At 40.7% G+C, this 23,798-nt stretch overlaps 1 protein-coding gene across 1 annotated transcript in view; it reads right to left on the bottom strand.

Annotated features, from left to right (window-relative positions):
- LOC126234302 (EF-hand domain-containing family member C2-like) overlaps positions 1–23,798 on the bottom strand; it is a 240,230-nt gene that overhangs the window by 146,648 nt on the left and 69,784 nt on the right. Inside the window, exon 3 of the mRNA XM_049942988.1 lies at positions 5,204–5,354. Coding sequence (XP_049798945.1) covers positions 5,204–5,354 — 151 coding nt within the window. The remainder of the gene's footprint in view (positions 1–5,203; positions 5,355–23,798) is intronic.

The raw sequence follows: 23,798 nt of genomic DNA, 5'->3' as shown, positions 1-23,798 counted from the left end.
CTGTGATGAAATGTACTTTATGCTTCAATACGGCGAAGATATACATTGTATTATTATGCTCGATGAATTCGGGAAGAGAAAGAGGTGCAGAGCATGTGTTCTAGTCGCAGTAGATGAAGAGGACCAGCGTGCATCACAAGACAACGCCATTCTAAAGTATGAAATCATGTAGCTGGCTATAGTGGGAAACACAGACTGTTCCAAACACTAGATGTTTACCTGCACTCCAAACATCATATAGACATGTCAGTACAGGCAGGCTCTGGCCAGATGGGTGGGTACAGAAACACTGTTAGACATCAAATGATGTGTCAGCTGCTCTTGTATCCTTGCAGTTATTCCACACTAGGCTCCCGAGCGTGTGGTCGGCCGGCAACCTGTTGAGCATCCAGTTACTGACATGGGGGCCACTCCTAATGGCAACAGCTCTTTGCAGACAAAGTGGCTGATGGACTTAGTGTGATGTGGTGTCAGTTCTACAATCAAAAAAATGGTTCAAATGGCTCTGAGCACTATGGGACTTAACATCTATGGTCATCAGTCCCATAGAACTTAGAACTACTTAAACCTAACAAACCTAAGGACATCACACAACACCCAGTCATCACGAGGGGTTCTACAATCCCCTGGCATGGCACAACATGGTGTTTACATAATTATGATAATGCATATCTCTCAACCCTATCTACTACATAACATAGACAAGTATTTGACAATCATATATGTTACACCGTGTATTGAATCACATTATTTTTCTTTCTTTTCTTTTTTCATGATATATAAGATATATGTAAACTGAATGAACTATAAACCAAGGACACCGCAAAAGGAGTTGCTTTTTGGCAAGGATAATGTTTTGATACATCGTTAAATTTCTGTATGAAACAAAGTAAGAAAATCGCTCTTCAATTTATTAATTCATGTATCTTCACCCTTTTCTTTCGGGAAGTGGTAGCATACGGATGTATGTTTGGATCTGTCGTACCAGCATTGTAAAAAATGTGTATTTTCACCGGTCATTAAAAGTATTATAAAAAGTTATTAGTGCTTCTAATTTATAGAATTCCTTGCCATTTTCTAGATTCTAAGTTTTCGTGATAGTTTATTCTCCGAAAGGTAACTGGCATAGGAGTGCATAGTTTCACGGCGATATGTACTAACAAAGGTTTCTCCATATGGTGAAAATTTCAACCAGACGGACGGTGTTGCGGTGGGAGCCCATTAGCTCCAGTTGTAGCCAATCTGTTCATGCACTACTTTGATAACATCGCCCTGGACACGGTTCCTGAAAAGCCTAGTTGTTTCTATCGTTACGTCGCCGACACGTTCGTGGTCTGGTCTCATGGACGTGAAAAGCTGGTAGAATTCTTGGATCACATCAACAACATCCATGACAACATCAATTTCACGATGGAGATAGAGACAGATGGTGCGTTGCCATTCCTTAATGTCCTCGTCCGCAGCAAAGCAAATGGGTGTCTCAGCCACAGCGTTTACCGGAAACCCACCCACACAAACTGATATCTGCACGCTAACAGCTATACTATCCGTCGCAGGAAAGTTCTGTTCGGAGGACCTTAGTGCATCGAGCCGAAACCGTCTCATACTCTGAAAACTTGCAGAAGGAACAGAGCCACATGCGGAAAGTATTCAAGGAAAACGGCTACAACAACCACCAGATTTCGCAAGCTATCTTTCCGAAAATACGTAAGCAGAAAGACTCCAAGAAAGACTTTAAGAAGTTTGCGTTCTTGCCGTTCTGTGGCTCAATAACAGGAAAGATAAGCTGGCTCCTAAAGAGGCATAAATCGATTTGTTCTTCAGGGCTCCAGCAAAAATTCGACAACTCTTGAGGCCTGTGAAATACGACATAGGCCTCAGAACGCCAGGAGTATATAAAATACCATGTGGATGTGGACGGTTCTATATCGGGCAGACTGTGCGTACCATTGAAGAGCGCTGTGTAGAACACGAGAGATGTTCTTGACTACGGTACCCAGAAAAATCAGCGGTAGCAGAGCATGCATTAGGAAACGGTTATCGTGTTGCATTCGACGAGACATCTATTATCACACGGACTAACAGTTTTTGGGATAGCATAATAAAAGAAGCGATCGAAATAAAAATTTGTGAGAACACGTTCAATAAAGGCGGCGGCCTGCAGCTAAGCACAGCGCGGGACCCGGCCATCGGACGGTTGAAGCGGGCCCGGCGGCCACAACACGCAAACATTACCATATATGGTGCCGGAGCGGGTACCAGTGACGTCACAGAAGTCAGCGCGGCTATTTAAGGACGGCAGCAGCAACAAGAAGATAATCACCACTTGACAACTGCCGAGGAGTACTCGGCCGAAAGCTCGTGGATTTTAAACCACTTGACGCGACTGGAAGCCCGAGGAACCTTTATTAGGTAACTGACCTATGCCAAAATGTAAATGCTTCTACTGAAGTGTATTTTGAGGGGAAGCATCATGACTCCCACTGGATCCGCTCCTGTGAGACAGGTCCTCATACTTCAGTGACCACCAGCAGAGAGCTTGTTCACACAAGAACTTCACTTGCCAAATAGTAAGATTAAGCTGACGCAACACTCCAAGCTTATGGGGAAAGTGCAGCAGACCATGTGCATCAAGACATACCAGTACTAGGGAGACTGATTGTGAGAGAAGCAAAAATGTCTCTGCACACCGATAAGTTAGCAGAACTTCTAGAGAGTGATGGTACGCTGGAAACACACCGGCACCTTTCAGGTCCATGTTATGCCTGGCACTGAATCGCTCCTCTAGATCAATGGTTGACAAACCACAGCTCGTGAGCGACATGCGATTATTTGGCCAACTGAGTGTGGCTCTTTCAAAAAAAAAAAAAAAAAAAAAAAAAAAAATTAAAGAGTTACCACTGTCTGCAAAAACAATGAAAGTTACCAACTATCAAAATGTCTTCTAATATAACCAACCAGCATTTCGAAGATTTTAAAGTGGTTTCTGCTTTATCGACAGCAGTTGTCAAGTCTTTTAATATAAATAATACGGTGCAAGTTTCACTTTTGTATAATTTATTTTATCTACAGGTTCCAAACAAAACCTTTCGGGATTAAAGCCAGAAAATAGTGCAACACATAGGGAGGGTATAGCAAATGCTGTATTTGGGGGCTTAGGTGGCCAGGGGAGATCTGACAGTTCTTTGTTGTGCTCATAAAACTAGTCCGGACGATGTGAGCTGTGTGATCAGGAACCTTGTCGTCTTGGAACTCAGCATCACCATAGGGGAACGAACATTGTACTATGGGATAGACCAGACTAGCCAAAATTATCACATTATCAAAAAATGGTTCAAATGGCTCTGAGCACTATGGGACTTAACTTCTGAGGTCATTAGTACCCTATAACTTAGAACTACTTAACCTAACTAACCTAACGACATCACACACATCCATGCCCGAGGCAGGATTCGAACCTGCGACCGTAGCGGTCGCGCGGTTCCAGACTGTAGCGCCTAGAACCGCTCGGCTACCCCGGCCGGCATCACATTATCCTTGACAGTAATGCGACCTTGCAGAATAACCATGGGGCACATGGCATACCACGATGTGGCTGCCCAGATCATCACTGAACCTCCGCAATGTTCCTCTCCTGGGACGTAAACTCAGCCATAATTGGAAATACTGTGCAACAAGACTCATCCAACCAAATGACTTTCTTCTATTGCTCCATAGCCCAGGTTTTATGGCTTTGGCATCACATTTACCTCCTACGGGGATTTGCATCACAGATTTATGCTTTTTGTGTTCTAGCTTGCCCTGTAGTTCCCTGTTCATGGAGTTCCAGTCGGGTGGTTTTGGTGCTGATAGGTTTCGTGAGTGGAACATGCAATTCTGTTGTGACTTTTGCAGCAGTTATCCTTTTTCCTTTCGTCACAATCCCCTTCAATAACCGTCGGTCACAAACACTCAGTACACACTTTCGTACACATTGCGACTTAGCAGATGACGTTTTTCAGTTTTCCTTGTGCGTGGTATAAATTTTCGAAATGGTGGCTCTAGAAACACCAAACACTTTGTCTATCTTGGTTATGGAAGCACCACCATACAAGTACCAAGAATTTACCCATGTTCGAAGTCACTTAGCTCCAGCATAACGCACTCATAACTACACAGAGCACTGTTTAGTCATGACTGACATTTGCAATGTATTGTCCACCATCATGGATCGCTATCTTCGATTCTGACATGACACAGGCTGTACTGGTAAGCGCCTGGTGCCATGTTACATTGATACATTGCATTCTGGCGTCATACAGACTGTCTTAGCATGCAAAAGTCGCGTTTTTGGATCACCATTTTAGATTCTGATGTCATACAAACTGTCCTTAAATTTCATACCAACAGAAAAATGCACTATCTTGGATCTCCTGCCGATTTATACTTAAGATACGGTCCTATTCCTAAGTGAAATCATAAGGAGGGACGGAGGGGGGGAAAGCCAACATGTAAAACAATTGGGCTGTTTTGAATTTCTCTGCATTTTTTGAATTTTACACCATTTTATACACAGGTCTTTGTCAGAGATGGAGGAAGCTGGCAGAAATGCACAACATCATAGATGTCGTCATTGGGGGTGGGACAGAGTGGTGATGGTTCCCTTTGTTTCAGAACCTGCACAGCTATACTACTATCTGAAGTCCCTGTCAATGCATAGAGCAGGTTGGCCACCTATCTTGCCCCAGCAATCAAACTCACACAGCTGTACCACTCATATCTATCAAATGCATGGTCAATTATTGTTTTAAACGGTTTCCCAATGATTATGATTTCTTGCCGAGTTAATACCATGATGAGAAAACACAGACATGACACCGGATGAGTTACAGCACATTATTAGGTCGCAATAAATTTCAGCTAGTAATGGCGAATACACTTTTCTAAAATCAAAAGAGGAGGGTGTGTACTAGGAAAAGACCTGGACACAAAAGTAGATACCAACTGGGACAAATCACGCTCAGATAGAGATTCCGAATCTTATATTGGATCAGAAGGTGCATCCAGGAGCATATACAATATCAACTCACAATTTAGTAATGATGAAGGGCAGACTGAAGTTCAAGAGTATCGTCCAGGATGAATCAATGTGGAAAGAAGTGGCATACTGATGAACTGAGTGATGATGTGTTTGAAGTTCTCAAAGGTGGAGAGATGCGCTTACCTTGCGGAATTCCACTGTTGAGCACTTTTGGCTCAATAACTTGCACAGTACCATCTTCAAGATAAAAATATATTCTGCACTTTCGTATTTGGTAGGCGTATCCTTTCGTTTCTTCAACAGCCTCTTGAAAGAAGCCATCGAAACAGAGAACCTGAAAAATAATAGGATCGCTGTAGTTTTTTAAATAGTTTCGGAAACAAGTGCAACTACTACATCCGATTTTACCGATCAGTACAGAAAACACAGTTACTATTAGTATACATTTACAGTCAATAATTTACACTGCGCCATGTTTCATATTTACAGCCAACGTAAATTTCCCCTACACGCATGACACAGCGGCCAGTTATTTTATCCCTGACATATTTGGTTGAATATTACAGTTATCAAAAGTGTTGCTACAGGGTAGTCTCTTGCAATTTCTACCACTTTCCACCTGATGAATAATAATTGAATGAAAAAGAGACAAGAATGCAATTATGCACTGGAAAAAAAATTTGTTCTGTTGCACATCTGTAAGCTTCTTAATACACGGATGTAACAAAAGTCATTCATTAGCGATATGCATATACACAGATGGCGGTAGCAACGCGTACACAAAGCATAAAAGGACAGTGCGTTGGCGTAGCTGTCGTTTGTACTCAGGTGATTCATGTGAAAACGATTCCGACGTCATTGTGGCCGCACAGTGGAAATGAACACACTTTGAACGGGGAATGGTAGTTGGAGCTAGACAAATGGGGCTTTCCATTTCGGAAATAGTTAGGAAATTCAATATACCGTGATCCACAGTGTCAAGACCCTCCCATGAATACCAAGTATCAGGTGTTACCTCTTAATCATCGACAACGCAGTGGCCGACGACCTTCACTTAACAACAGAGAGCAGCAGAATCTGCGTAGAAATGCCAGTGCTAAGAGACAAGCAACACGGCGTGAAATAACCGCAGAAATCAATGTGGGACGTATGACGAACGTATCCGTTACATCAGGGCGAAATCTGGCGTTAATGAGCTATGGCAGCAGACAACCTAGGCGAGTGCCTTTGCTAACAGCAAAACATCGCCTGCAGCGCCTCTCCTGGTTTCCTGGCCATATCGCTTGGAGCCCAGACGACTGGAAAACAGTGGGCAGGTCACATGAGTCTAGATTTCGGTTCTTAACAACTGATTGGAGACCCCACGTAGCCATGGACCAAGGTTGGCAACAAAGCACTGTGCAAGTTGGTGGTGGCTCCATGATAGTGTGGGCTTGGTCACTGGTCCAACTGAACTGATCGTTGACTGAAAATGGTTATGTTCGGCTCCTTGGAGACCATTTGCAGCCATTCATAGACATTATGTTCCCAAACAACGATGAAATTTTTATGGGTGACAATGCGCCACATCAGCAGACTACAGTTTTTCCCAGTTGGTTTGAAGAACATTCTGGACAGTTCGAGTGAATGAACTGCCGACCCAGATCGCCCGATAGGAATATCATCAAACATTTATGGGACTTAAGCACGAGGTAAGTTCATGCAGAGAAGTCTGCATCGGCAAGCTTTGGCAATTATGGACGGCTACTGAGTCAGCATGGCTCAGTATTTCTGCAGGGGACTTCCGACGACTTGTTGAGTTCATGCCACGTCGAGTTGCTACACAACGCCGGGAAAAAGGAGGTCCAACACGATATTCTCAACAGTGATTTTGCCGATAGCCACTGCTGGAAACGAACTCATCGACCAAATTTATCCAAACATTGTTCACGACTATACCAATCTGGATTGGCTATTTGAAAGGGCAGTTTTGGAAACTAAAAATAACATTGTCGACGATATCAGCTTTAATATTTAAAAGAAAATTCCCTGTGAAGAAAAAATGTGTAAGTCGATCAACACGATGATAAACATTTAAGAAAGTGTTAACTTCCCTACAGTGTTTCTAAACTCTTTGCAAGTACCAGGAACGCCATTAAACTGCCTTTGACCTAAAATTGGATCTCAGATCATATAACGCAGAAATCTCAGCTCACCAAAACTATTTAATGGAAAAACGATAATCTTCAAACAGCAATCAAATAACATCATCGAAGCTAAACTTATGAGTAGAAAGTACCAAGGACATGCATTATTTATCACCGGAGCACCACTGATCTCTACTGAACTGCCATTCCAATTCAAAGGATTGCAATTTCCAATCAAATTAGCCAGCAGTCTTATAACTAACAAAGCTGCAATACTGCAGCATCAACCTCAAAGACTCCTACTTCTCTCACAGTCAGCTATATTTAGCTTGCTCTCCAGTAGGAAATTCGAAAAATTTGTACATGTATACCCCAGATAACAAAATGAAAGACATTGTTTATAAACAAGTATTGTAAATATAAGAATATGTTTTCAATAAAATTTTTTACCTCTTATACTCCAACAAGTATTGTAAATAGCTAGAATGTGTTCTCAGTATTTTTTTTTACCGCTTATACTTTAAAGTTTATCCTTTTGTTCCAACTACCACACAATCTCATATCAACTCCCTGAGTGAAGCGTGGGACCCCAGCTAGTTATCCCATAAATTTTGTAGGACATACATTGATCCACTACTACCATTAGGTACAAAACCAATATCCAGATCGGTAGGTTCGGCCAATCCCATTCTGCAGCTTACTTTTTACTAACATGTTTTTATTAGATCGCTTTCTTGTCTGTCTGTTTGACTCTTAGGTATAAATTCCCCAATAGATTTTAAACTAGCTTACCTATCAGCTAAAGATTTGAAACTCTCAATACAGCTCAAAATTGGACGACAAAGTAATATAGTAACGTTAATTCGCTTTCTTGTCTGGCGTGTGTCGGAGGGTGATTTGTGTACGACTGCCATTTCAACCGTTTTCTATTTCAGTCACGAATGGTTCACAGCAAAACGATTGCTGGTAAGCCGTTGTGTGAGCTTAAAATGGTCTTTTCACGAAAGATACGCATGAGCATGAGCAATCAATATATTGACTGATTCAAGTGAAGAGCAACTGAAATAATCCAGGAATTCATCACATGCCGCTACTGACACCTTATCGGAATTCGATTGAGAAATTTCACACACACAAGACTAAAAAGCAGGACATAGTTATTTAAATAAAAAATTTGTTTTTAATACACCATGCTTTAGAATAGGCTTCAAAGCATAACATAATTTCTCCTAGCCACAAATTCCTAACGCCCTACACATAGTTGGGAAAATTTGTGATTGTTAGTTTTTGACAGCTGCGAAAATATTTGTAAGATTTAAAACGAAAAAAACGTGAAATACTTGCAAAACATACCTTTTTCATGAGTAGTTCACCTCGTTGATATTACCTATTGCAAGCGCCCTATTTTTTTTTTTTCATTTTAAATCTTGCAAGTAATTTCATACCTCTTGAAAATTCATAACCACAAATTTTCAGGACTATCTGGATGGGGTTATTAGAAATTATCTTTTTATAGATGGCACGGCTTCCTAATATTTATTAAATGAATGCGGCATTTTTTCTACTTAGGCTGTTGTTTATTTCATCTTTCTTTTCACAACTGGTCTTAGCTTAGGAAGCCATTTTCTAGTGATTGTCTGTATGGAAAAGCACATGACATGTTGCCAATACCAAATCAAAACACAATGGCTTGAAGGTAAATTAGCAGGATAATACTTACGTTTAAATCTGACAAATGTCTGAATTGCCAGTGTCTTCACAGTTTTGGCAGTTTTGACATTTGGTATGTGCATGTAAATTTGTCAAAAATGTTCCGTAATATGTGTTTGTTGTGAATTAGATGTTGTGAATTAGATGTACGTCAAATGCACTTGGATTATTTTCATTCATTTCATGTGTTCTTTTAATCTACTATGACATTTTCTACCGGTTTGACCAATGTATATTGTATCACAGTCGTCCGATTTAATTTTGTATATTTCTGGTTTATTTAATGGCTGTGTTATGAGTGACATGTCTTGCAATATTTTAGATACTGTTTTCTTTGCAAAATACAATTTACATTTTCGTATTTTAAAAGTTCTGGTTATTGTGTCTGAAATATTACCATAACACAGGAGGGCTGAAAAGTATGACAGGCATTTAATAAGTAATGCAACACCTCTTTTTATAGCCCAATATCGGTCGAAAAAATGCGGAATTTGTTGTGGGACATCGTGGAGTATTCTCGCTTCAATGCCTCTAATTTCATGAAGTTCTGACAGCTGCCAGGACTATGTGTTGCCTTCAAAACAGCGTGTGTAGCGAAGATGCATTCCAAACAGAGAGCTGTCACTGAATTTCTTTTGGTGGAAAAGCATAGTGTTGCAGATGTTCATAGGCGCTTGCAGAATTTCTACGGAGATCTGCAAAAAAGCATGGTGAGCCATTGGGAGAGGCATCTGTCACCGTCGCAAGCTTCAATGGACTGTTCTTCCTCATCCACCCTACTGCCCAAATCTCGCACCTTCCCGACTTCCATTTGTTTGGCCAAATGAAGGCTGCACTCCATGTGAAGCAGTACATGAGTGACAGGGACGTTATTGAAGCAACAACACATTGGCTCTGACGTCTACCAGAAGGGTGCTAGCGGTACCAAGCGGGCATACAGGCTCTCCCGGTAAGGTGGCCTAAGGTCATCGCATAAAGGAGATTATATTGAAACACAGGTTTTTGTAGCCAAAAGAGTGTGGAATAATATGGTGTAGTGGAATACCAAATAAAGCCAACCTGCTTTCAGAAAAAAATGTGTTGCATTACTTATTGAACGCCCCTCATAATTTGGTCAGCCATTATTCTTTCTAGAGTAATATCATTGGTGACTGGCTTCTGTGCAAATTTCAACTTTTGTATATTTCTTTAATCATTTTTGGCTCTAAATCGTTGGCTTTTGCCTAAATTTTCAAGGATTTTCTTTGTTAAATTTGTCTTCATTTAGATGAAAATTTATCATTCACCAAAATATTGTGGGGAAGCATGCTTTTTTGTCGATTGTTGGTGGCATGATGTATTACTGATTAATGTGACTGTGTGTGTATTGTGTATTGAACCAGGAACCTAGAAACGACAGAGATGTTTCGTCCCCGCCCTGCCCTCAGCAGTTCACAACCCCACAACAGGTTATAGCAGTCCACCCACCCCACCACCGCCCCACACCCAACCCAGGGTTATTGTGCAGTTCGGCACCCAATGGATGCCCCCACCCCCACAGGAACGTCTCATACCAGACGAGGGTAACCCCAAATGTTTGCATGGTAGAGTAATTATGGTGCACGCGTATGAGGAGACAGTGTTTGCGCAGCAATCGCTGACATAGTGTAACTGAGGCGGAAAATAAGTGGAACCAGCCCGCATTCGCCGAGGCAGATGGAAAACCTCCTTTAAAACCATCCGCAGGCTGGCAGGCACACCAGAACTGGACACTAATCCACCAGGCTATGCTGGGCTATCAATATTATCGGCAGTAGGTCAGACAGATACATGTTCGTATGCATTTTTGGTTGTACACTAGCATTGGGGCTCTGGCTCTTACTTCTTTATATATGAAAGGGATATTGCAATTTTTAAGGGCTTCTTTTATTTTTTGTTTGTATAATGACCAATGTGTTGCCCTTATCAGTCTTTATACCTATTGCACCATATTCTTTTAATTTTTGTCGATATTTCGCAGTGTACATTGATCAGTTGATACTATGTTTGTCTTTCTTGTCATGCTTCATTTGCTCTGAAATGATTTTGGAAATTTTAGAAGAAATTTTGTTTGTTTTCTACTATGGGAAGTTGTACCATGTCTAACCATTTTTGTGTTAACTACAATATTTTTACTCATACCACCGTGTAGTAGGGCATATTCAAATTGAGTTTTATTTAAATCATTCTGTAAAAGATAGGTCGAGAAGACAGAACGCACAGGGAGGCTGTGGCACGTTTTTCAGCACTCCCTGAGGTGCCGTACTACTAGACACAATATTTTGTGTAGGCCTTCTGCAGTTGTTCTGAGACTGAGTTGGTATATGTTTTTGTAAGCTACACAGTCGCTGAATTTATTTCCGGAACTGTGTTTGCCATGTGCTCAGCGTATAAATGCAGATATAAAACTTGAAAAGACTGGTGTACATATTTTTATGTATGTTCTGTAACTGTGCCGTATTTTGTGTACGTTGGTGTATTTGTTTACTTCACTGTATAGCTTGTTTTTTTAAAGTTCTTCTTACCATAAGCCACGTGATATTCTGAGAATTATGGGACGATGGAGAATCTTGCCAAAGGCTTGCATCATACTTTGTAACATTCCCGAAACGTCAAGCTCATGAGACTGCAAATTTTGGTTGTAACTGGAAACTGAGTTGCTGAGTGGTAGGTAAGGTGCATTGCACCTTTTTGTATGAGTATTATAAAGGAAATGATTCGCTTGTTGACAGTTGCAGTAAGCTCATTACTCTCGTAGTTACACAGGAAGTTTGAATAAAAATGTCTTATCACAAATTTTTCCGTGTTTTGTTACATTGTACGGCGCATTTTGGACCCTGTGGGTCCATGTTCAGTTGCAGATCGTTTAATGCATAATTTTCTTTCGCTGTTGAGTGAAGTGATATGCATTTCCCTGTTACGAGAAGATTAAATGTTTTGTATTTCGTTTATCGAGTGCGGAAACCCATTTCTCCTCACTTAAGATCGTATGTAAGTTATGTATCAGACGATATGCACCTGAAGAAGGACCCACAGGGTTCGAAATGCATTGTGTAATTTAGTAAAAGACGAAAAAAATTGTGACTGCAGGCGTTTTCATTCAGATTTCCTGTGTATTGAATATAGTCACATTCACAACTGCAAAGCACGGATAAAAAATTCTAATAGTTGTTTCTGTTATTTTCTGGAAATTTTAAATGACGTATGCAGTCACAGCAGCAAATATGAATTACAGGTAGAAATGTCTACAATTTCTGGTGAGCAGATAGTTACTTGTTTTAATTTATAACTTCAAATTGTAATAGGAGCCCTTTGCTGGCAATGTGAAAGGTGGAAATTACCTTACGAAACCATCGTGGTATCCCTTTGTTCATGGGTAGTCATTTTCCAGGATTTAGAACTGTACAATGAGCAGATGATAAACAAATTAAGGAGACGTATAGTTTAGCTAGGTAGTACCTTAAGTATTAACTTTATAAACATATGATCTTCAAACAACTTGACTGTATATTCTACTGGCTGTGTGGGTTACGTCATAACTTATCTGATCTTTGAGTCAGAGTTTCAGCATTTGACTCTCGTAACACACAGTTCATTCCACTTCTTTCAAATTGAAATATAATGATATGCTGCAATATAACTTATACAAAATTATTAGATATTGACTCTAGTTAGTCCTCTGTGAGATTATAAAGTGGACCTTTTAATCAAATACGCAATACACCATATTGCCAGGAACACACATTTTTAGAGACCATTTATTCAACGATGTACATAACGAAGATCAAGGAGAAAACATAAACTACCATACATATAACACATCAAAGAGTAAAATATGAATGTTCCCAACACCCCCACAAGTTCTCGAGATGTCAATTCGTGAACTCTGAAAGTCCCACAGCTTGACAGCACCACTGATGTTTACCTTTAGGCAGTGCCTTTGTCAAAAAATCAGCTTGCTGCTTATCGGCACTTACAGGTTTCACACTGAATTTTCCTGTTTTAATTAAATCACGAATATAGTGGTGCCTCACGTCAATGTGTTTTGTTCGAGCGTGATGCACACCATTGTGACTCAGTGCAATGGCACCTCTATTATCACAGCATACACTTACTGGTTTTTCACTATGCGTAACACACAATTCATGAAGAAATCCTTGAAGGTATACCGCTTCTTGCGCTGCTGCTGATAGAGCCATATACTCAGCTTCTGTAGTTGTTAGATCGACGGTTTGTTGTCGTTTTCGCCGGCCGGAGTGGCCGTGCGGTTCTAGGCGCTACAGTCTGGAACCGAGCGACCGCTACGGTCGCAAGTTCGAATCTTGCCTTTGGCATGGATGTGTGTGATGTCCTTAGGTTCGTTAGGTTTAATTAGTTGTAAGTTCGAGGCGACTGATGACCTCAGAATTTAAGTCGCATAGTGCTCAGAGGCATTTGAACCATTTGTTTTGGTTGTCGTTTTGAAGTCCAGGAAAGTGCTGTCCCAGCTAACTTGAAGATATAGCCGGTCGTTGATAGCCGCTGATGGAGGTCTGATGCTTCCCAGTGGATTTTCCGATAATTAGAATTGAATCTGCTTAGAACCCCCACAGCATATGCAATGTCCGGTCTTGTGCTTTGAGCTAAATACAGTAGTGATCCTACGGCTTGCTGATAAGGAATGCGATGTAACTCAAGGTTTTCCTCATCCGTCAACCTATTTTCACATTGTTGCAGCTTTGAACCAGGTTCAAATGGATATGCAACCGGATTACAATGTTCCATACCAAATTTCTTGAGTATGTTTGCTGCATATTTGCTTTGATCAATACTAATCGTCCCTTGTTTCCTGTTTCGTTTTATTCTCATGCCAAGACACCGACTAAGTTCACCAAGATCTCTCATCTTAAACTGATTCATTAATCCTTTGTTCAATTCTTTTTTCCACCTATTATTTCTATTAGAGAAAATGATCAAGTCGTCTACATAAACAGCTATAATGAGTATATTTTGTTCCTCAATTCTGAAGTAAATGCAAGAATCATATTCTGACTTCTTTAGGTTCATTTTTTGCAATGTCACATCTAATTTCATATTCCAAACGCGTGACGTCTGTTTTAGACCATAAATTGCCTTCTTCAGCTTGCAAACCTTCATCTCCTCCCCCTTCTTCACGTAGCCTTCAGGTTGACGAATGTAAAGTTCTTCATCGAGATCACCATATAGGAATGCAGTTTGAACATCCATATGTTCAATGTCAAGATCAAATTCAGCTGATAAAGCTAACAGGATGCGAAGTGAAGAATGACGAACAACAGGCGAGAACGTTTCACCCAAATCTATTCCTGGTATTTGGGAATAACCTTTCGCTACAAAACGAGCCTTATAACGTTCAATTTCACCATTTGACGTTTCTTTCACCTTGAACACCCATTTCGAATTAATTACCTTCCTTTCTGGTGGTAAATCAGTCAAAATCCATGTTTCATTTTCAAGTAAAGATTTATATTCATTATCTAAGGCTTCCTTCCATTTTTCACAGTCATCACAATTCATTGCTTCTTCATACGAATTTGGTTCAGAAACACAAGCAAGACAAGCAAAATCATCATTAAAATATTTAGTATTTGGTTTTCTTTTACGTGATGATTTTCTAATTTCTGCTTGCATTTCTGGCTGCGCAACTTCCGTGTGACTATGTACGTTGCTATTTACTGTTTTCTCAGTGTCACTTTGTGCTAATTCAAGATAAACTGCATTTCTGTCAACTTCAGCAGATTGTGTCAGTTCAGTTGCCTCTTCAATGATGTTAGGTGCTTGCGCTAGTTAACGACTGTCTATACGATTATCGTCAAATGGGTTACTGTTTGGAATACTGTTTCCACAAGTGCACTCTGAATTTTCGATGAACTGCACATCACGGACTTTCACAATTGTCTTTGGTGAATTTGCATCAGTCAGACGATATGCTTTAGAATCTTCGCAATATCCAACAAAGATAAGTTCTTAGATTTGTCTTCTAATTTCGTCCTTTTTTCTTTTGGTATATGTACAAATGCTCGACTTCCAAAGATTCGTAAATGACTCAGATTTATCCGACGACCACTCCATAATTCTTCAGGAGTGACATGCTTAACAGCTTTTGTTGGAGATCGATTCTTCAAATAAATTGCTGTGTTTACAGCTTCAGCCCAAAATTGTCTACTTAGACCTGCATCTGTTAACATTGATCTTGCTTTTTCAATGATTGTCCGATTTAAGCGTTCTGCAACACCATTCTGTTCTGGCGTGTAAGGAGTTGTTGTTTCATGTTTAATTCCATTCGTCTTTAAAAATAACTTCATGCGCCGATTGACGAACTCTTTTCCATTGTCTGTTCGAAGTATTTTGATTTTTCCACCAGTTTCATTTTCTACTCGTGGTTTGAATTCGATGAATGTGTCACAGACTTCTGTTGTTGATTTTAGCATATAACCAAAAGATTTTTTGACAGATCATGTGTAAAAGTGAGAAGATATCGTGATCCTCCCCACGAAGCCATGCTCATTGGTCCACAAACATCAGAATGCACAATGTCAAGTAGATCTTTTGCTCTTCTACTTGATGTTTTAGGAAAAGGTTGTCGAGACTGTTACCTTTTATGCAGGGAATACACGGATCTAAACTGACGTTCGACCAGTTCAGTCCATCAGCCATATTTTCTTTTAATAAATGCATGCTTACACGATTCAAATGTCCCAATCTTCGATGCCACAATTCATAACTGTCAATTTCTACAACATTTGCGTAATGATGCACTTCATCTACTGGTGTTCCAGAAACAATTACATTACTTGTATACACCGCACTGCACATTGTCAAACAATACACACAGTCCACGTCTTGTTATCTGACTAACCGACAGTAGGTTGTAAGCAATGCTTGGAACATACGAAACATCATTAGCAGTTATCTGTTTATTCTTGTCGTCACAAGTAACTCGAAGATGAACATCGCCTTCTCCAATAGCCTGAATATTGCTGTTATCTGCTACTGTCACTTTAGCAGCTGTGGTCGATTGGAAAGTGTTGAACGAGTCTCTTTGATTCCTCATGTGTCGTGAACACCCGGAATCCACATACCAGCCATCACTATGATGCGAAGATGCAGTTAAAGCCATTAACACAGTTTCGTTTCAGTTCTCACTGCATTCGCAGAATTTGAAAATTTATTTGGTTTCTTCTTTGTTCTACACTCATTCCCCTTGTGACCAGGTTTCTGACATTTATAACACTTAAAAGGTTTGATATTTCGAACATCACGTTGGATATTCGTCTTCTGGTGTTTACTGTCCTGCTTACTAGCTACCAGCGCCGAATCTGTGGTCTCATCTGTGGATGCAAACTGAAGTTTCGTCGATTCGTGAATTAATCGCTGACTTACTAAATCACTAGTAATCTTGACACCCGGATACTCAATTGCCATAATCAAGGGTTGGAAATCTGCTGGGAGTCCACTTAGCATAACTGCAGCTACGACATCATTGTCCATTTTCTTATCAACGCTTCGAATTTGTTGAGCAAGTGACATAATTTTCGACAAATATGCCTCCATATTTTTCTCAGAAGCCAATCGTACATTCATTAAGCATTGTAACAGCCCAATATAACTAGATTAACTCTTATCTTCAAATGCAGAGTGTAAATTTTGCCATGCTTCTTTAGCAGTCGTTGCTCCATGAAGTTTTGGATTCACAAATGAATTTACAGGTAAACATAATTTTGATAATGCTATCTGTACATTCTTCTCATCTTCGTCAGTGCCAGCAATTGTGTCCCATAGTCCCTCATGTTTCAGGTACATTTCCACCGTGAATTTCCAGTCGTTGTAGTTTGACATACCGGTCAACTTTTCAAAATTAAACAGTGATTATCCACCCAAAGCCATGTTGAATACGTTCAGATAGTTAAACAAATAAATCTTGAAAGTTTCTCTGCAAAAAAAAAAAAAAAAAAAAAAAAAGACAATAGCAACACGTTGAACACACGCGAAAACTATGTAACCTTGATTTATCAGTTTATTTCTTTGGTATGGAAAGTTGACTAATCTCTCCTGGGCCCATAACCTATTAGATATGGACTCTAATTAGTCCTCTGTGAGATTATAAAGTTGACCTTTTAATCAAATACGCAATACACCATATTTCCAGGAATCCACATTTTTAGAGACCATTTGTTCAACGATGTACATAACGAAGATCAAGGAGAAAACATAAAACTACCATACATATAACACATCTAAGAGTAAAATATGAATGTTTCCAACAAAAAGGAAACTTTTTCTACAACGTTCTCTTTTTAGCTCTGTTCTCCGAAACTTATGAATTACACATCTCTCCAAATGATTTCGAAAGTTTTCTGCATTGGATGTAACTTATGTACAGTACAGTGTACAAAACGGCAGGAAGACTTATCCTAAACTAAATTTACAGACAGTGTCTTATTTTTGTTAATGTCACGCAATAGATCGTTTGTGACCAAATTGTAAGTATGTATGTATATATGTATTACAGTCATTGCCGTAAGATGAAGTGCAAGTATATTAAGAGTTCATCAGTCACAATCAGGGGTAATTTCACATAAAGCTGTAACTGCTGAATATTAGCAGTTGATGTTATTTTGTAGTACTTGGAACATTATCTAAAATTATCCTATTCCACAGCCATTTGTTTTGATGGCGTAAAACATGGTGAACGGTTGTTCACTTTCCTTCTCTGTCATCACAGTGTTGTCTTTCTGTGGTATTATACCTCTTTAGTAGTGGTGTACTAACAACGAATTATGATGACTGCTAACCTCTAACCTACTTATACTGATTATTATGTGAGTTAACTACTCAAATGGTTCAAATGGCTCTGAGCGCTATGGGACTTAACATCTGAGGTCATCAGTCCCCTAGAACTTAGAATTACTTAAACCTAACTAACATAAGGACATCACACACATCCATGCCCGAGGCAGGATTCGAACCTGCGATCGTAGCCGTCGCGCGGTTCCAGACAGAAGCGCCTAGAACCGCTCGGCCACCGCGGCCGGCTGTTAATTACTTAAATGAAGTTTATGTGCATTTTCATGAATCTGTGCCCTGTATGAACGACAGAGATTATTTGTTTTACGTAGTTAACAAACTTCATCTACAAGTAGTCTGTTAATATACTCTTGCTCTAAAGGACTATGAGAAGAGAAAAGAAATATTTGTTAGAACTTGACTGATAGAGAGGAGGTTGATAGGATACATCCCGAGGCAACAGAATAGTTTGGTAATGGTTGCATTATTTATGCAAAGGTGAAGAGACTTGGTCGGGATAGAGTTGCATGAGAGAGCCAAATGTGATCAGACACATTTAACACATACTATGGACCCCAAACATCAGACCTATTCTTTCAGAGGAAAATAGCCTTTACAAGTACTGAACTGAAAATGATAATACCGGTAAAGACTACACGTGCATGATTGTGAAGTACTTTTACACTAGGAATAATAGAACATTGACAAAATATTAACTATATTTTCGAACGTTTAAATAAGACATTCGATGCAATTGTATTTTTTAAAACCTCATTTTATTTATTGTAAATTACCACAAGGGTCTTATATACGTACTCTGTTTCAGTACAGACACCTGTGCATTTTTATGGACCTGTACCGCTATATTAACGACAGAGATTATTTGCTTTATGTAGTTAACAAACTTCGTCTAAAAATAGTCTGTTAGTACACTCTAGCTCTAAAGGACTGTGAGGCACACAACGTAACTTGGTCCTTGTGCAGGGCGTACTGGGAACTCAAGCATACAGTTCCCGTCTAGCTTAATGGTTGCTGCAGAGGATGCTGCAGTTTAAGGGAAATAAGCACCCCTCTTTCTCAAAGGGCAGGCAGTAGCACTGGAATCAACATTGCACTCAGAAAGCCTACTACAATGCACGGCCTTGTGTATTGGTTAGTAACTAATGTCAGTGGACGGAAACATTCTGTACTGGTCTGAAGTTATCCAACATCACTTCACTCCCAGAAAAAGTCCAAGTTATATTGCACATTCAATAGGCCATTCAACGAAGTAGTTAGACAACGACAAAATTCCCGAAGTGTGACACCTTAGGTTAGTATTAACCTACCTCACGTGGTGCTGTTCCTGCTATCGTGCTTTACATTCCGTTCATTACTTTTTAATTCAGCCACAATGTGCCTTTAGACTACATTGTCTCCCGAGTCTGAATGCATTTTTTTTGGAGTTTCCATGCTTGCCCTAACGTTCAATCTATTCAGATATGCTAATGTTCTCATTCTCTTCTGATAAATGTCTTCACCTTCCACCACTAAGTACAGTGTGTCGCAATGTTTTGCTATGTAGCACAGAACTATGGAGTTTTGTCGAAATTTTGTTCCATCCACAGCTATAATCTACATAAGTTTATAATACGGCTTACCTCATCTTTTAACGTGAGCTATAGTAATGTGTAATCCATTTCGACACAGCCTGCACAGGCCGGCACCATCATCGGTGTCCGAAGTCAGTTCTGCGTGCTGGTAATTCGAGAGATGGTAAAAACCTAGAACACTGGTCACCTTGTTGATAGTGTTCCACTGCTTTCATAACCTTTAGAAATGACATTAAAGGAAATGGAGAAAAAACATCCTATGAACATGTGTCTGGAAATGGACGGTTGCCACGGTAGACGGCACTGACGAATGACATTTCCTCTGACCACGTGCCGTGTGTTCCTTGTGTGTTGCAGACTGTGTGATTGACGCAGCGTACTGTAAGCAGCAAAATGGTCCGCTATTTATGTCGGGAATAAGTCGAGATGGTGTGCAGCCGAGTAGATGGACACGGTCGAGAGGCAGCACGGTTATGCCAAAACAACAAGTACCCTCGCAGACACACAACAAGTCAAGCCCTTTTTGGGCGTTTGCGTGATCATGGATCCTTCCAGACAGACGAACATGCAGTGAGGCAGCGGACTACACATACACCAAATTTGGAGGACCGGGTTCTACATGATACTGAGACTACACTAGCACAAGCTCCAGGCAAATGGCCCACCAACATGATGTACGACAAAGTTCGATTATGTGTATCTTGCATGTCAACTTCAACTATCCGTATCATCTGCAATCCCATGGAGGCCACTTTGAAACATCTGTTGTGACATGGATGTGATGCAGCACTGTACTGTGTTCTGGGATGATTTGTTATCCTTGCACATACACCATCCATTTCCAGACACATGTTCATAGGACCTTTTTTCCTCCATTTCCAGTCAGGAACCCGTCCCTGCTGTTTGTCAGTTTTATCAATGTTCACCCTGTATACTACTGTAAGTTGCTGTTTAAATTAAGGAATAACTTAAACAGCAGTTTAAGATATTATGTAATGGCATTTCTAAAGTGGTTACCATATTCTCCTCACTTAGTAAATACAAGAATAACAGCACCCTCCCTAATTAGTCAATTTAATTCTGGCCTAAATAGATAACGGTCAAAGAACGTTATTTAATGATGAGATTTATTGTTATTATACAGTGGTTTTCCTTGCAGCCTGATTGGAATTAATAAGAGCCATTTGTCACTCATTGTTTTAGTAGCTGTCTTACGATGATTATAATAGTCAGATAAACACTGTGCAACAGAATTGAAAGGATAACTTTTCTAAACCTCGTAATTATTTACCATTGCGACGTATAAGTTTGAAATTTAGCTCAGAGCTGTCTGCAGCCTTTCTTTGTAATGATGCAAAAGCGTGGCGCCTTGCGTCACCCTCGGGCTCAGCGACACCTCAAACAGCAAGGTTTCGACACATGAGGAAAGGGCCAGATTGCAGAAATTTATGTGAGGTGTAAGGTGGATTAATGATGTCACATTGCAACCAAACGTCACCACAATTCTGCCCACCGGCACTCTGGACGTGTCACATGATTGGAAGGCCGTCGCATCCCCTCTTACATTTCGCCCCTTCTTTTGACGCCTTCGCGATAGAGGTTATAGTGGCGACGTCTACAGTTGAAATCACGCGGTTTTACTTGGAAGGAGAGACAGCATTGGTCGTATATTTTTGTTTATTATCGCAAAATCGATTTTCGGTCACTTAGTGACCATCTTCAGTGCTGTAATATATAACTTAAATTAGTAAGCACTGGTGTCAATAAGCTTACGGCGATCACATAGATATATGTGATAGAGTCTATGTGATAGAGTCTATGTGATCGCCGTAAGCTTATTGACACCAGTGCTTACTAATTTAAGTTTACAGCACTGAAGATGGTCACTAAGTGACCGAAAATCGATTTTGCGATAATAAACAAAAATATACGACCAATGCTGCCTCTCCTTCCAAGTATACCCATTATCTGGTCGTAGTGCACAGGACACTATGGAGTCGCCAATCACGCTGTTTTACTATGTGCGGCAGAGGAAAAAACTTCAAACACACCGATGCTCAGAATGGGTACGACAAGCCTCAAGGGGCGGTATAAAGGGTGTGAATGAAACAACTTTGAGGCGTTGATTCCTAAACATCTTGCCGCCTAAAACAACAGTTCACAGTGCGATGTGCAACAGGACGACGTTCTTGACAATCTTTGATACTACAGACATCCCATGGACACTTCAACTCTTTTCTAAAGACATCGCGGGCCATGAACTCCACTGAATGTGATCACACCCCTTTAGTGTGCAGTGTGATAGCATTTTTCACTCTGGTGTACATTATGAACCGCAAGGAGCAGTGCAAAACCATTCGACAAAATCTGAACGTGATCCAAAGCAGCAAAGGTTTCTTGTGCTTTTTCAGCCCTCCTGCTTTGCACCGTCCTATGCCGTAATCATGGAGGGGTGTGACATTGTCATATGAGTGAATAAAACGGTAAATGATTGCTCGAAAACCCCTGAGTTTGGCAGCACCCTCAGTGTCACCTGCCCACTTTTGTTGAACACTTTAAAAAAGCACGTGTATAGAGAAAAGTCGTCATGAGTGTTTTAGGCGCCTGCAGGTGCGCAACCACTTGAACATCTCCATTTTGGCATGTCTACTAGCAGGAGGCTGGAACTCTCTCATGGGCTTTCTCTGTGCAGATATATTTTCAAAGTGCTGAACTAATGTGGGTGGGATGCACTGACAAGTATTGCCGAAGTGCGGGGTCTAAGAAGGACCCTTTGCCGTTTTATTCACACTTGTGTCACTGCCGACCCGTCTGTGATCATGCCACAGGAGGGCTGGAAAGGTGTAAGCAACCTTTACTGCTTCTGATCGCGTTCAGATTTCATCGACTGGTTTTGAACGGTCGCTTGTGGTTAAATATACAGTACACCAGAGAAACGACTGCAGTCGTGCTGCACTCCAAATGGGTGCGATCACGTTTAGTGGGGTTGCTAGCCCATGATGCTATTAGAGAAGGGTTGACTCGAATGGGGAGTGTAATCAGTGTCAAAAATTGCCAAGAACGTAGTCTTGTTGGTATCGCAGTGTGAACTGTGGTTTTAAACTGTAAAATGTGTGGGAATTCAAGCGTCAAGGGAAGGGATGGTTTCATTGACGCTCTTTATGCCACCTCTTAGGCCTTTTCTGGCCGATTCTGAGCAACGGTGTGTCTGATAAGCTTTCCTCGTCCACACATAAGAAGACCACGTGATCTCAACGGTGGGCGTCGCGGTTCTGATCTCCATCGTAGAGACGTTAAAAGAAGCGGTAAAATATGAGTAAGAGGGGATGTGGCAACCTTCCAATTGTGTGACACGTCCGCGGTGGCGTTGGGTAGGGTTGTGGTGAAATTTGGTGCCAATGTTACGTCATTAACCCACCTTACAGCCCACATGTACTTCTGAGCTCTGACCTTTTCTTCCACATGTATCGAGATCTAGCTGTTTGAAGCGTCGCTGAGCCGGAGGATGACGTCGCAGGGCGGCACGGTTTTGCATCATAACAGAGGAGGGTTGCAGGGACCTTTGAGCTAAATTTCAGCATTACACGTCGCAACGGGAAACGATTGCGACGATTCAAAAAGTGATGCTTTAAATGTATTGTGCAGTGTAATAAAAAAATCAAGTTGTATACCAATTATTAGTGCCTGTATTAGCTAGCTAAAATGTTATCTTCTTATCTTCTCCTTATCTTCGCCTATTATGCGGAAGTAAAATAAAACATTTAAAATAAGTATAGTTTGTTCATGACGTACTGATCGAGTTTTTAGTTGAGTGCGAGTACCACAGGAAGCAAGCTTTGCATAAGTGCTCGTTTTTCCCGCGCGCCGTTCGTGAGTGGAACGGTAGAGAGACAGCTTGAAGGTGGTTCATTGAACCCTCTGGCGGGCAATTTATTGTGAATAGCAGAGTAATCACGCAGATGTAGATGTACATTGACTGTTGCGGAGAGAGTGGCGGTACAGGGGAAACAGGCCGTACTTTCTTCTAGCAGTTCTGGCATTGCATGTTGGCTTACTGCTTCGGCGCGGCACGGTACGTCAATCCCTTCGTAACGGCTACGACAGGATCCATAGAAAAAATAAGCCTTAGCAATAAGCGTTCTGAGATACTATTACCTGACACTGTGGCGTCACTGAGGCACAGCCCCAGGCTCACCCTGTTTTTATGGAATGCTTCAGATTCTACTGAAATAATGAAGCGTAAATTCCTATTCTGCTATTGCTAAAACCTTAGTGCTACATTCTGTAACGTACTCTGCCTTTAAACAGACACTGTCGACTTAAAAACGTTCAAGCAACTGGCCCTTGGGAACACGTATAGCTCTCAGAAAGCGTAAAATATAGCCTGTCTGTGCAGCTTTCTGTCAAAGCTGGAAATAGGCATGCAATTTTCTAAGTTGGTCCTGAGGAAAGTTTTAATGAGAAAACAAGATTTAAGCAGGACACTATTTTCATTTTGTTTGCATCATAAGTAGGAAAAAAAACCTT

Source organism: Schistocerca nitens, chromosome 2, assembly GCF_023898315.1.
Source record: "Schistocerca nitens isolate TAMUIC-IGC-003100 chromosome 2, iqSchNite1.1, whole genome shotgun sequence".
NCBI classification, from domain to species: domain Eukaryota; kingdom Metazoa; phylum Arthropoda; class Insecta; order Orthoptera; family Acrididae; genus Schistocerca; species Schistocerca nitens.
Note: the sequence above shows the minus strand (reverse complement) of the source record. Positions and strands in the feature narration are given on the sequence as shown.